This window comes from Venustampulla echinocandica (assembly GCF_003357145.1).
Source record: "Venustampulla echinocandica strain BP 5553 chromosome Unknown scaffold_2, whole genome shotgun sequence".
Classification (NCBI taxonomy): domain Eukaryota; kingdom Fungi; phylum Ascomycota; class Leotiomycetes; order Helotiales; family Pleuroascaceae; genus Venustampulla; species Venustampulla echinocandica.
The window spans coordinates 2,368,135-2,383,377 of record NW_022474207.1 but is presented as its reverse complement, the minus strand read 5'-3'; the positions used below and the strand labels follow the sequence as shown (position 1 = coordinate 2,383,377).

Genomic DNA, 15,243 nt, shown 5'->3' with positions numbered 1-15,243 from the left:
ACGTTTTCTTTCTTTTTTTATACCAATATTAGCCATTGTGCTGAAGCATGAAAAATAGTCAATTAAAGTTGCATGGACAGTCAAAATTTAGTTGTAGTTCATCAATAGTAAATTGTACCAGAGCTCCATCTAAACGATCTAATCCCCGTCGAACAGCTAGCAAATATCGCATTAATCCAAAACGCCAGGCAGGAGCAACCGGTAAACGTCAATAGAAATACTCGCTAGGTTTGAACCAATTTTAAATGCCATCAAAATACATAAGCTACACCCTCCACCACTAGCCGACCGTGAAGACAAGTTTCTCGCCACTCACTTCCTTGCGGCGTAGAATTCCAACCCCGTCAAGGATGGCTTCAAAGCCCTTGCTTACGCGTGCTGGGTGCGTTCGGACCTTTCCTTCCGCCAGGAGCTTCTCCAGAACGCGGTACATAGGAACTGACCACTCTAACATCTCCGGGTGTGCGGGGCTCTCGAATGGAGCTGGCCAGAGGCATGGGCGGCCGGTGATTGTAAAGGCCACAACCCAGTCTGGTTTCACCACCTTACGGGTGGCCGCATGTGGAGGATATGGGTCGAGGGCGCAGTAGCGTCCACCGGCGCGTCCGATGGCAGCATAACAGATTTTCATCGATGTCTCCTCGGTGATGCAATCAAAGGCGTGTAGTAAGGCATTATTGCAGTATGCTCGGATATCTTGTGCGCAGGTTGGAGAACGGTAGTCCCAGGCTTCCTCGGCGCCATAGGACTTCACCAGGTCGAAATTCTTGGGAGAGCATGTGGTGATCGGTCGAAGTCCGCACCTAGATCATGGCAGGTTAGCAACGCTTGATAAAACAGATATAATATTATTCATACAATTTGAGGAATTGAATAGCCATTGTGCCAACAGCGGTACTGCCACCGTAGACCAGAACCGGGAAGGGCTTGTCTGTCGGGTTCTCGAGCAGTTTCCAGTCAATTTTTAGAGAGGAGAACAACGCGAGGGCCGCAGAGTTGATGGCAACACCCACTGTCGCCGCATCCTCAAATGACATGTTATCTGGGATACGCAAGCACACATCGCCGAGCAAAGCTGCATATTCGACGAGTGCCCCACCAGCCGGCCGGGACTTGTCCATGCCAGCCGCACTGCCGCAGACCCGGTCACCGATCTTGAGATCTTTTTTGACATTTGGCCCAATAGCCACCACGACTCCTGCACAGTCAAAACCGAAGGTTACTCCAGGTGTGACAAAGTCCCCTGCAAGTTTGGTGTCGACGGGGTTGAGTGCTACTGCAACGGTCTTGATAATGATAGTATCGGGTTCGATGGCAATCACAGGGTGGTTTTTCGAAATGCAGAATTGGCCATCTGGACCAGCAATGACTGCGGTCTGGGTGGCGGGGATTGGGGCCATTGTGAGGGCTACTCGACGTAACGATAATTGATTGAAAAGAATTGGGGTTTTAAGGGAAGGAAGATGGTATTGTAGTAGTCTGTGCAATATCAAGTACAAAATTCTGTGCGAGAAGAAAGAGTGCAGTATGACGTGACAAAAGAGGGTTGCAGAAGTTTATAACACTGTAAGCAGCAAACCAACGTAGTGTTATAGTGGGCGACATTCTAGAGCGGCCAATACTTAAGGTTAACATGTTGGTGCTGACATAGGCACAGCCTTGAGAGATGTCGGACAAGTTTGGATCTGACATGCTGATTGCTTGCGGATGCAGATGAAGGAGGATTGACAAGTTCGGATGAAGTGTGAGACTGTGAGGGATGAGGTGCGACGTTGATCGAGGAAAGCTGCTTGGTGCCTTAGGTAAGCCGCAAGCGCAGCGCTGCCGCAATGGAACGAGCCGAGCGGGAGTAAACGTGGCTGTACCAGATTACAGGGCTCATAAGGTTGCTCCACTCGATTCTTCGTGCTGCGTGTGTATTTTTGTCCTTTTGTTTCACATTAGCCCCCGTCTGGATCGACACTCAACCTGCTCGACCACTCCCACCCCAGCACCGCTCTTAGTAAGGAGGACAAATACACTTCATCCTTCGAAAGTTCGAAGGATCATTAAGCCCCGCATCGAATTAAGGTGCTGCTTGGTTCTGTGGAGCTAATCTCCTGGGCGCCCCTTGGCCTGTTCTCCTCTGCAGCGTCAGATCTAAACCCTTCAGCCTCCAATCTCCAGCCTCGCCCGCTGACGGTTTATTCCCCTTTGGCATTTGGCACTAATTGTTGCGACTTCAGCCTCCTGTCTGGTCATTCTCACCCGCTAGAGTAGTGGCGCTCTGATTCGCTGCTAGTGCTTGCGGCTTCAATTTCTTCCTACTGTCAGCTTGCCAGTGGTCATCGAAGCATGTACACCACATGGCGATCCTCGAAAACATGTGTTCTGCTATGAATAGTACACGCTTGAGGGCACGAGGGTTCTCGTGGCCTAGGGTAAGGCCACGAGCAGCTACAATAAATGATACATCCTCCGCATAGGAAGATACTTTCAAATCATCAACTCGCTCTTCTCGTTTCTATTACAAGCTCTTTCAACAGCTCAATTCCTATCATCTAGGTGCTCAAGTGACTCAACCGCTCAACAACGCTCAACAACGCTCAATATCACCTCGCTCATAGGAAAGTTCCCTCGTCTCCAAGTACTACTAACACCCAGATACCACTCAACCAAAACCCAACATTCTCTCAAGACAGCCAACTACACAATCACTCAAGACCCATTCCCATCGCTGCAAACACAAAGTCTCTAGTTATAACAAACTCCTCACTATCTTCTATTGGCGGTAAAAGTCTATACTTGAAAACGTGACAGAGATAACTTCGGATCTACACTTGCCAACCAAAATCTGCAATATCGCCACATCAATCAACATCTTTGTATAAAAATGTCTGCCCCAATCAACGAGCCCATCGCCGTCGTTGGCAGTGCTTGCAGATTCCCCGGAGGGTCATCCTCCCCCTCTAAGCTTTGGGATTTGCTCAAAAACCCCCGTGATGTTTTGGGAAGAATTGACCGATTCAAGGCGGAGAGTTATCACCACGTTGATGGCCACCACCACGGTGCCAGCAATGTTCTCGACGCCTACTTATTGGACGAGGATACCCGCACCTTTGACACTCAGTTCTTCAGCATCCAGGCTGGAGAAGCCGAATCCATCGATCCCCAGCAGCGTGTTTTGCTCGAGTCAGTTTACGAGGGCATTGAGTCTGCTGGCATGACAGTTGAAGGCTTGCAAGGCACCCCCACCGCCGTCTATGTCGGCCTCATGTGCGACGATTACAACGGAATCGCCTACCATGATGGCGAAGCCGTTCCCAAGTATGCGGCTACTGGCACTGCTAGAAGCATCATGTCCAACCGAGTGTCATACTTCTTCAACTGGACCGGCCCGTCGATGACCATCGATACTGCTTGCTCCTCCAGTCTTGTCGCTGTTCATCAGGCAGTGCAGACTTTGAGAAGCGGCGAGTCTCGCGTTGCAGTTGCCGCAGGTGCCAACCTTATTTTTGCTCCAAGTATGTGTATCCGTTCATGATTTCTCAAGTCTGAGCTAACAACGTTTCTAGAAATGTTCATTGCTGAGAGCAACCTCAACATGCTGTCTCCCACTGGTCGATCCCGTATGTGGGATGCTGGAGCGGATGGTTACGCCCGCGGTGAAGGTATTGCATCAGTAGTCTTAAAGACGCTGAGTGCGGCCATTGCTGACGGAGACAACATTGAGTGCATTATCCGAGAAACTGGCGTCAATCAAGATGGAAGAACCCCGGGTATCACCATGCCGAGCTCGACAGCTCAAGCTGCTTTGATCCGTCAAACTTACGCCAAAGCCGGTCTCGATCTCAATAAGACAACCGACCGCCCTCAATATTTCGAAGCTCACGGAACTGGCACCAAGGCTGGCGACCCTCAAGAGGCGGGTGCCATCTTCCGGGCATTCTACGATGGAAGGGGTATCACTGACCCAGAAGATATCCTTCATGTTGGTTCTATTAAAACTGTCATTGGACACACCGAGGGCACCGCCGGTCTTGCTGGCCTCATCAAGGCATCTCTAGCCATTCAGAACAAGACAATTCCTCCCAATATGCATTTCAACACCTTGAACCCGGATCTGGAGCCATATTATGGCCACCTACAGATTCCCACCGTGGCTAAGGCGTGGCCTGAGCTTCCAGACGGAACACCACGCAGAGCAAGTGTAAACAGCTTTGGGTTTGGTGGTACAAATGCCCACGCCATTATCGAAGCCTATGAACCAAGCACTGAGGTTGTAGCACGAAAGCAACCAGCTTCCTCTATAGCGAAGGTGGCCATCCCGTTTGCCTTCTCGGCTCCCTCGGAGAAGGCTCTCGCAACGCAACTCAACAGCTACCTTGCTTTCTTACGCAAGAACCCAGAGGTTGACCTGAAGGCCATGGCCTGGACCTTGTCCCGTCGATCAGCTTTCAACTTCCGAACAACTGTCTCTGCTGTTACTTCGGAGTCTCTCATATCGAAGATTGATTCAAAGCTTGAAGCAAAGACCTCCGGCAACACCCCCATTGGTGTCCGTCAGCTCAAAGACGGCCAGGGAATTCTTGGTGTCTTCACGGGACAGGGTGCCCAGTGGGCTGCTATGGGACGCGAGCTGATTTTGTCCTCCACTATTGTCGAGGGTATTATTGACGAGCTCGAAAAGTCTCTAGGAGACCTACCAGCTGCTGATCGTCCAACATTTTCCCTGAAGGCGGAGATTTTGAAACAGGGGAAGGAATCCAGAATTGCCGAGGGCCTGTTGTCCCAGCCCTTATGCACAGCTGTGCAGGTAGTCCTCGTCAACCTCCTGAAGACAGCTGGTGTCACATTTGAAGCGGTCGTGGGCCACTCCAGTGGCGAGATTGGTGCTGCATATGCCGCAGGCTATATCAGCGCTTCCGACGCCATTCGTATTGCATACTACAGAGGCTTCTACGCTAAGCTTGCTAAGGGGCCAAACGGCGAAAAGGGTTCCATGCTGGCAGCTGGAACATCCATCGACGATGCTAACGAACTTTGCCAGCTTCCCAGCTTCGAGGGTAGAATGCAAGTGGCTGCAAGCAACTCATCCTCCAGCGTTACCCTCTCTGGCGACGAGGAAGCCATCGAAGAAGCTTTGGAAATCTTGAAAGACGAGGGAAAGTTTGCTAGACAGCTCAAGGTTGACACTGCATACCATTCTCACCACATGATACCTTGCTCTGAAGCTTACACCAAATCTTTGGAGGAGTGCAAGATAGAGATCTTGACTCCACCAGAGGGCTCCGCCCGTTGGTACTCCTCGGTCTTCGGTGGGAAGAGGCCTGTGAAGGGTGATGGCCTGGAAAGCACCTATTGGATGAAGAACATGCTTCAACCTGTGCTATTCTCCCAAGCATTGACCGAAGCACTTGCCAGCGAAGAGGTTCCGGCAATTGCAATGGAAGTTGGCCCCCACCCAGCTCTGAAGGGTCCGGCAAGCGGCACGATCGAAGAAGTCCTCGGCCATGGCCTCCCATACACTGGGACATTGGCCCGCGGCACTAATGACGTCGAATCTCTTGCCGATACTCTAGGCTTCCTCTGGACCTCGTTCGGCCCATCAGCTGTCGACTTTGCTGCATATAGGCAATTGTTTGCCAACGCCGACAATACGATCATGAAGACTCTCCCAACATACAAATGGGACCATGATCGAGTTTACTTCTACGAAGCACGTACCTCCAGAGTTCAACGCCTCCGAAAGGACCCCACCCACGAGCTTCTTGGTGTTCGAATGGACGATGAAGAAGAGGGAGAGTACAGATGGCGCAATTACATCAAGCCAAATGAGATCCCTTGGCTCTCCGGCCATCTCATCCAGGGGCAACCTCTGTTCCCCGCGGCAGGCTTTGCTGTCATGGCAGTTGAAGCTTCCAAGGTTCTTGTACCTGCAAGTGAGGTTGCATTGGTTGAACTCCACAATTTCAGCATCCATCGCGCACTGGCATTCCCTGATGAGACTGCTGGCGCCGAGATCCTTTTTACTCTCTCGACAGTGACCAAGGGTAACGGTGTCATCATCGCAAACTTCACCTGCTCTGCTTGCTCAAACAGAGATTCCGGATCCCTCGAATCTATGTCCAACGGACAGTTGGTGCTCCGCCTCGGTGAGCCGTCCTCCGATGCTCTGCCAGACAGACCAGCTCAGCCATTCGACCTGAAGGATGTCGATGTCGATGAATTCTACGATAGTTTGGCCGTTCTAGGCTATAACTACAACGGTCCTTTCCGTGGAATTTCCCAACTTCAGCGCGCAATGGATATCTCATCTGGTACCATGTTCATTCCCACCGAAAGCGATGAGATCTGCCCGTACACAATCCACCCTACCACCTTGGATGTCGGTTTCCAAGCACTTTTTGGAAGCGTTGGTGCACCAGGCGATGGACGTCTTTGGACTCTCCATGTCCCAACCACCATCGACAGGATCAAGATCAATCCTACTGCATGCCCAACTAATGCTGGTCTCGGTATTGAGCTTCCATTCAACACTGGCTTGGCTCCCCAAGAAGCCGGAACCTACGGGTTTACTGGAGATGTCGCAATTTATGATGAGGCTGGAAAACACTGCCTTGTCCAATGCGAGAGCCTTCGTGTCTCTGCCCTTGCACGGCCGAACGAGGCAAGCGATCGTCATATCTTCTCTGAGACTCTCTGGAACCTCGTCGAACCAGATGTGACTACTAACTACAAGGAGTTTGTCGAGACTGATCTCCAAGCACGCACTGGTATCCTCGCCGAGCGTGCCTGCTTGTTCTACATGAAGCAGCTCCACGAGACAATCACCGCCGAGGAGCGAGAGAAGTGCGACTCGCACCGAAAGGCCGTCTTAAACTGGGCCGAACACATCGTCTCTCTCACCGCTCAAGGCATCCACCCGATCCTCAAGAAAGAGTGGATTAACGATACTGCTGAATCTCTCAAGCCAACCCTTCTCAAAGAGGCCGAGCAGTACGAGGACTGGAAGAACCTGCTGTTTGTGGGTGATACCATGATTCCATTCATTCGCGGCGAAGTCAACATGCTCGAGGAGTTCCAGAAGCACGATATGCTTGACTGGCTCTACAAAGGCACCGATGGAACCAGGGATTACAACGCCTACCTCGGTGGTTTGGTGAAGCAAATTGCCCACAGATTCCCGTATATGAACATCCTGGAGATTGGTGCTGGTACTGGTAGTGCAACTGAGGCCGTTGTCAAATCAGTTGGCCACTCCTATGCATCATACACTTACACCGACATCTCTGATAGTTTCTTCCCAGAAGCCTCAAAGATTTTCGCCGATCATTCTAATGGATTCGTTTACAAAGTCCTCGATGCCACAAAGGACGTCACTGAGCAAGGCTTTGAGGAAGGCGGTTATGACCTAATTGTCGCTTCCAATGTTCTTCACGCCACCCCTTACCTTGACGAGACTCTTAGCAACACACGCAAGCTTTTGAAGCCTGGTGGATATTTGATCATGCTCGAAATTACGGAGACTGACTGGCTCCGTCTTGGCTTCCTGTTCTCCGGAATGTCTGGATGGTGGGCTGGAGCTGACGACGGCCGTCCATACACCCCATTGGTATCAACCGACGTGTGGGACGGTGTATTCCGCCGCACTGGCTTCTCTGGTATTGATACTGTCACTCCTCCTTCTAAGAGCTGGTTGACTCCTTTCTCCGTCATGTTGACCCAAGCTGTTGACACGGAGATGAGCCTCATCCGACAGCCTTTATCTTTGCAAGCCGAAAAGCCAATCATTGAGAAGTTGCTGATTCTTGGTGGACAAGAGGAGGAAACCTATGACCTTGCCGAGGAAGTCCAGGAAATGCTGAAGCCGTTCTACAGCACTTCGGAAATCATCGACAAGCTGGAAGATATTAATGAGGATAACTTCTCCTCTAAGCACACCGTCCTTTGTTTGGCGGAACTCGACGAGCCAGCTTTCAAGCCATTCTCGGAGGCCAAATACAGGGCTGTCCAGACCCTCATGGACCAAGGTCAGCACATGCTCTGGGTCGTCAAAGGAGCTAATGGCGAGAACCCATACTCAAGAATGATGATTGGTGTCGGCCGCTGTATGGAGGCCGAGCGCAAGGATGGCCACAAGCTTCAGTTCATCGATATGGATCTGAATGAGAAGCCTAATGCGCAAATGATTTCGGAGACCCTCCTGCGCATGCATATTGTTGAGTCGTGGAAGAACAACTCATACAGCCCACTTTGGACTTTGGAATTGGAGCAGCATGTGAAAGATGGGAAGCTATCTGCCCCTCGATACCAACCATGCTCTACTCTTGACCGCCGCTACAACTCGAACAAGCGACTGATCAAGAACGATGTAGCCCTTGGAGCTGCCACCGTCGCCATCTGCCGTGCCGGTGCCGCCTTCGAGCTCGAGGAACACATTCCACAGGTGTTCGAATTGGAAGCATCCAGAGCCAGTGATCTTGTTACGCTTCAAGTCAGACGATCTGTCTTATCTGCAATTAAGATTAAGTCGGTGGGGTTCTTGCACCTTGTTGTGGCCGAGGATGTTAAGACTAAGGAGAAGGTTCTTGCTCTTACAGACAGTCACCGATCAACTATCTCGGTGCCCAAGACCTGGACCACCTCAATTGAGGTTACCGAGGAAGAGGAGCTGAATCTCCTTGTCGGTGCCGCCACTGAGCTAGTTGCTGATGCCATCCTTAGCAAGGCAACCGGATCATTCCTCGTTCATGAGCCGACTACCTTGCTTGCCCAAGCACTCAGCCGAAAAGCTTCTGATAAGATTACCGTTTCTTTCACCACAGCAAAGGGTACATCCTCATTCCACCACATTCATCCATCGACCTCCCAAACCATCATCGATTCCCATATCCCCAAAAATGTTTCAGCCTTCGTCGACCTCTCAGCAGCAACCGATGCTGATGGAATCGGTGCTCGTATCGAGCGACAGCTTCCTGCTAAGTGCAAGGTTAAGCACTCTGGCGTCTTCTTTGGCCCAGAAGGCTTTGCTCGCCAGACCGCCTCCGACCTCTCGGAGACTCTGAAAGATGCTTTTGCCCGATCGAAAGCGGAGCTCTCGAGCACCTCATCTCTCAGCCAGGTTAAGAATATTTCCCTAGAGGACATCGAGAACTGCACTGTCGAGAGTGAGACTCTCCGAACTGTGGACTGGACTGCAAAGGCTGTGGTACCAGTGAAACAGCGACTTGCTGAGAAGAAGGTGGAATTCCGAGGTGACAAGACTTACTTCATGATCGGATTGTCAGGCGACTTGGGCCTGTCTATCTGCAGATGGATGATCGAGCACGGTGCTAGATATATTGTTATCACCAGCCGAAACCCCAAAGTTGAACAGAGTTGGTTGGATACGATGGCTGCCAAAGGCGCTACGGTGAAGGTCTGGCCAATGTAAGTTTCCTTGGCCTTGTTTCAAATATTATTCTCTAACTAAAGAACACAGGGATATCACGAGCAAGTCATCCGTCAGAAAAGTCCACAAGATGATCTGCGAGACGCTTCCCCCCATTGCTGGTGTTGCCAACGGTGCTATGGTCCTCAAGGATGGCCTCCTCTCGAGAATGCCTCACGAGCAGTTCGGCCGAACCCTCAAGCCAAAGGTCGATGGCTCCATCTTCCTTGATGAGCTCTTCCCTAAGAACAACCTCGACTTTTTCATCCTCTTCTCCTCCCTTGCCTATCTTGCTGGCAATGTTGGCCAGACGCCATATGCGGCAGCTAATGGCTTCATGGTTGCATTGGCCGAGGGACGACGAAAGCGAGGACTTGCCGGAAGTGTGATGAACCTCGCTGGTATTACCGGTGTTGGTTACATTGATCGCTTCGATAAGGGCCTTCACGACAGTCTGGATAAGATGGGCTACACCAGGGCCTCCGAGTGGGATGCCCACCAATTCTTTGCTGAAGCTGTCATTGCTTCGCATCCTGACTCAGGCCGAAGCTTCGAGATCTCCAATGGAGTCAAATCATTCGATGTGGAGAAGGATACAGAACTTCCATTCTGGATCAACATTCCCAGATTTGCTCACTATAAGGTTATTAAGGCAAGTGCAGCGGATGGAAAGGACAGCAAACGCACGGTATCTATGAGAGCACAGCTCAAGGAACAAACAACTGAGGAGGGCGTTATGGAAATACTTCTTAGTAAGTCTCCTTTATATTTACTGATTTAGCTTCTAACATGTGATAGACGGTTTCCTCGGCGTTCTTTACCAGAAATTGAACATGCTACCGGAAGATAATGGCATTACTACCGAATCAAGTCTTGTGGAGCTTGGGATCGATTCCCTCGTCGCGGTGGATATGAGGTCTTGGTTCCACAATGAGCTTGACCTCGATATGCCCGTGCTCAAGATCTTGGGAGGTGCAACCGTTGCTGCTATGGTTGAAGATGCTTTCGATAGACTGTCCCGAGACCTCATCCCAAACTGCAAAGCGGGTGAGGCGGACAAGAGCGAGGGAACGGCCGGTGACAAGCCTGGCGCAAAGGTCCCGGAAGGAGGAAAGGAAAAGTCCGGCAGTGAGACCTCCGAGTCATCATCCGTGGTCATTGTCTCAGCAGAGGAGGCCTCCCAAGGTACTTTGACGCCTCCTTCTTCGACGGACTCCCCTGTTGACGGCGAAAAGGATGATCTATTCGAAGTGCAGCCGATGCCCACATTCATCAAGACCGAAAGAATGGCGTACGGTGCATCGCAATTCTGGTTCTTGGGGCAATACCTTGAGGACCCAACCCATTTTAATATTCAATTTACGCTATCAATCAAGGGTGCGCTCGATATCCAACGAATGGAACTTGCAATCGAAGGTCTAGCACAAAGACATGAAGCCTTCAGAACCGCCTTCTATGGTAACCCCGACCGGTTGAACGAGCCGACTCAAGGAGTGATCGAGAAATCCAGTTATCACCTAGTGACGAAGAAGATCAATGACATTGCCGAAGTCGAAGTCGAGTCACAGATTACACGGGAATATGTCTACGACATTGAACGTGGTGACGTTGCTAGAGCTACACTCCTCTCCTTGACGCCGAAGCACAACTTCATGATCTTCGGTTTCCACCACATCATTACCGACGGTTTCACTTTCAACCTGTTCCTGACAGAGCTCAATGCACTATACCAAGGCAACGAGCTTCCACCCGTTGGACTGCAGTACTCCGATCTGGCTGCAAAGCAACGGAAAGAAGTTGAAAATGGCTCCATGGCAACCGAGTTGAATTTCTTCAAAAATCAATTCGCCAAAATACCCGACACGCTGCCACTCTTTCCTGTATCCCAGGTCAAATCGCGTCGTACAATGACATGCTATGCCCATGAAGAGGGTGATGAGATCAAATTTGACACCAAAACTATTGCGCAAATCAAGAGCATATGCCGAAAGAACGGATCAACCAAGTTCCATTTTTTCCTTACTTGTCTCAAGGTATTCTTGTTCCGTATGCTGGATGTCGATGACATCTGCATCGGTATGGCAGATGCAAACAGGAACGAACGCGGCACAGATTCTACTATGGGATATCTGTTGAATCTGCTCCCACTCCGATTCGAGAGGAATTCCAAGCAACATTTCGCCGACGCCATCAAGGAATCCCGCGACAAGTCCTACGCTGCCTTGGCCCACTCAAGGTTGCCATTTGATGTTCTCCTGGAACATCTCAACGTACCTCGATCATCTACCAACAGCCCTCTGTTCCAAGTTCTTATGGATTACCGTCAATTCAGTGCAAAGATGCCCCTCCTGGACGCCGAAGATTACGGCGAGCAACTTCCTAGCCGAACTGCCTCTGATCTGATCTTGGATATCAGCGACGTTTCAGCATCCGACCTTCGAGTGAACTTCAAGACTCAAGCATACCTCTATTCGCGCAGCAGCACCCAACTTTTGGTGAAGAGTTTCGCCCAACTGGTCAAGTCTATTGCCGAAAACTCCACCAAAATCAACCTGAATAGTGCACCACTCTTCGACACCTTAGATATCAAAACTGCGATGGATCTCGGCCGAGGTAAGTCAAGGTTGCAAGCAGATACGGATGCTCTTATTAATTTGAATAGGTCTAACGCTGGTTTCTGAATGGCCTGGTACAATCTCTCATCGTATTGAGAATATGGGCCTCGCCGATCCTGAAAGCATCGCCCTCAAAGATGACGAAAATGTCCTAACATACGGCGCAATGGCAGAGCGGGTCAATGCTATCAGTGCCGTCCTTTTGAGCCTTGGAGCATCTGAAGGTTCAATCATCGCAGTTTTCCAAGAGCCAACAGTCGACTGGATCTGTTCACTGCTCGCTATCTGGAAGGCTGGCGCCACCTTTGTTCCCCTTGAAGCCCGAAACGGTATGGAGCGGCTTGCTATGATCGCCAAGGACTGTGGACCTAGTATCATACTATGCCACGAAGCTACGATGAAGACTGTGCCAGAACTAAAGACCGAGTCTGCTAAAATTGTCAACATCACTACCATCCCAGCCTCGAAGGACACCATTCTGAACCGGGCCACTCCAGAATCTATTGCTATGATAGTGTACTCTAGTGGTACAACTGGGACCCCTAAAGGCGTCAAGCTACACCACGAAGCCATTCGAGACAACTTCCAAGCCGTGAACAAAGCCTACAGCCTCGGCAAGGAGACTATTCTTCAACAAACTGCTTACAGTTTTGATCTTGCCATCGCACAGGTTGTCTATGGGCTTGGTAATGGTGGCACTCTCTATGTGGTTCCAAAATCCAAACGCCTAGATGCTCCAGCAATCGCAGATCTGATTGTGACCGAGGGCATTACCTACACCATGGCGACACCTTCTGAGTACTTTAGTTGGCTCCGACATAACGCAGCAGCTCTTGCTGAATCACCAACCTGGAATCGCGCAATGTCTTGTGGTGAGGCTTTGACCAAGTCCCTTACCGAAGAATTTTGGGCCTTGCGGAAACCAAACCTGAGACTCCTCAACCTCTATGGACCCTCAGAGATCACCTTCTGTTCTCACTACGCAGAGATAGAATATCAGTCAAACGACGCGGTCCCTATTGGACATGCATTGCCTAACTATCAAACATATATCGTCGACAAAAACTTGGACCTTCTTCCTGTTGGCGTCAGTGGCGAGATTGTCATTGGAGGAGCGGGTGTATCCAAGGGATACTTCAAAAACGACCAGCTTACCCAGTCTCAATTTATCCCCAATAAATATTCTCCATCCGAGCAGTGGCCAGTTGTCTATCGGACCGGGGATGTCGGTCGCCTGGAAAGCAATGGGAATCTGATGTATGAGGGACGACTTGCTGGCGACACACAAATCAAGTTACGCGGTATCCGTATCGAGATGCGAGACATCGAGAGTACCATTATCAAGGCTGCGGAGGGTAACATCTTCAAGGCCGTCACATCTCTCCGAGGCGATCCTGGATTTCTCGTAGCCCATGTTGAATTCGCTACTGGTTTCCCAGAAAGCGAAAGAGACGATTACTTGAAGGCTTTGTTGGCTGGCTTGCCACTTCCAAAGTACATGTGCCCGGCCATGATCATTGCATTGGATGCGATTCCATTAAACAGCCATGCCAAGATCGACAGGCGTGCGGTGAATAATATTCCATTGCCCCTGCTCGAGGACGAAGGCTCAAATGAAGTCCTCAGTGAGACGGAGCTGGCTCTCAAGCAAGTTTGGGCCGATGTTGTATCAAAAGACATTGGAACAGCAGCCTCGATCCATGGCAACACCGACTTCTTCAATATCGGCGGGAACTCACTTCTGCTGGTCAAACTCCAGGCAACTATCCGTGAGCGTTTTGACGTCGTCGTCCCGATGACTGAGATGTTTGAAGCAAGCACACTTCGAAACATGGCAATCAAGATTGACAATTCGACTTCAGCAGTTTCGATTGACTGGACAACGGAGACTTCCCTTGAGCATAGTTTGTTCCGCCGCCGTTCAGTCGCGATCACCCAAGCTCCTTCAACCAACTCTGGCTTGGCGGTTCTACTGACCGGATCAACTGGATATCTTGGACGACACTTCTTAAAGCAACTGGTTAGCGACGGCAGAGTAACAACGATCCACGCTGTTGCAGTTCGGAAAGATAACCCCAAGAACATGCCTCGCGATATCCTAAGACAGTCTCCGAAGATTATTGAGCACGAGGGAAACCTTTCAGAGCCAATGCTAGGGCTCTCAGAAGCAACATTTACATCCCTGGCCAATGAAGTCGATGTCATCATCCACAGTGGTGCTGATAGATCCTTCTCCGACTACTATCAGGTGCTTCGAGGATCAAACTTCTGGTCTACCAGAGAGTTGGCCAAGCTAGCACTAGCTCGTCGTATTCCTCTCCATTTTATATCAAGCGGTGGCCTAGTTGATCCAAGTATCGTCCACACATTAGCCGGGTCAGTCACAGGAACAGCGCCACCAAGCAATGGGTCCAATGGCTACCTCGCCTCGAAGTGGGCCAGCGAGGCATATCTCGAAAATGCCTCGCAGAAACTTGGCCTACCTGTTCGCATCCATCGTGTCATCTCTACACCAGCTGATAAGCAACAAGCATCTCCTGATATCATCAAGGACTTCGCGGACTTGTCTACCCGCATGGAGAAGATTCCGGATCAGAATGGGTGGAATGGTAGCTTTGATCTCATCTCTGCTGGTCCACTTGCGCATCAAGTCTGCGATTCTGCATTGGATATTAAGCTAAATGACCAGTCCACACTCTCGGTCGTCCATTACCCGGCTGAGGCACGATTGAATATGCAGGATGTACAGAAGAGTCTAGATGAGTATGAGCACCGGACTACATTTGAGCCCCTTGCTCCTCACGTCTGGGTTGGTGCGGCCAAACAGGCGGGCATCGCCTGGCACTTTGCCTCGATGGACCTGACAGTTGGTGGGACTGGGTTCGTCCTCAAGAGATAAATTGTACTTTTCTTTTTATATAATGTTTTATTTTTGGCTGGGTTAGCGCAGCGCAGCGAGGCGTTCGGTGGTTTGGAATTTAGATAGATTTCCTTTTAGTCATTACCTTTACATGCTTAGAGCACATGTAACGAGCAAAAATTGAGTTGAGTCACTTAAAAATATGGCCTCCCTGCACCTTTGGTGATTTTGTGACGGATACAATGCCGCTGAGACGGGTCGAGTAAATTATAAATAACTTTCATAATTCTCTATAAGTATATTACAACATGACAGCTTTGCTGTGAATACGAGGTAAAAACACCGATTTGTTCGAA

The 15,243-nt window shown here is 50.3% G+C and overlaps 2 protein-coding genes across 2 annotated transcripts; one reads left to right on the top strand and one right to left on the bottom strand.

Annotated features, from left to right (window-relative positions):
* Positions 1 to 280: 280 nt before the first annotated feature.
* On the bottom strand, positions 281 to 1,400 carry BP5553_05146 (putative alcohol dehydrogenase; the record flags this gene model as incomplete). The annotated part of the gene is made up of 2 exons (XM_032013769.1): positions 281 to 803; positions 859 to 1,400. The coding sequence occupies 2 exons, from the start codon at positions 1,398 to 1,400 to the stop codon at positions 281 to 283; spliced, it is 1,065 nt and encodes a 354-aa protein (XP_031870369.1).
* Positions 1,401 to 2,872: 1,472 nt separating this feature from the next.
* Positions 2,873 to 14,926, top strand: BP5553_05145 (uncharacterized protein; the record flags this gene model as incomplete). The annotated part of the gene is made up of 5 exons (XM_032013768.1): positions 2,873 to 3,503; positions 3,555 to 9,411; positions 9,464 to 10,164; positions 10,211 to 12,025; positions 12,075 to 14,926. 5 exons carry the CDS (start codon positions 2,873 to 2,875, stop codon positions 14,924 to 14,926), a joined length of 11,856 nt encoding a protein of 3,951 aa, XP_031870368.1.
* Positions 14,927 to 15,243: the final 317 nt, after the last annotated feature.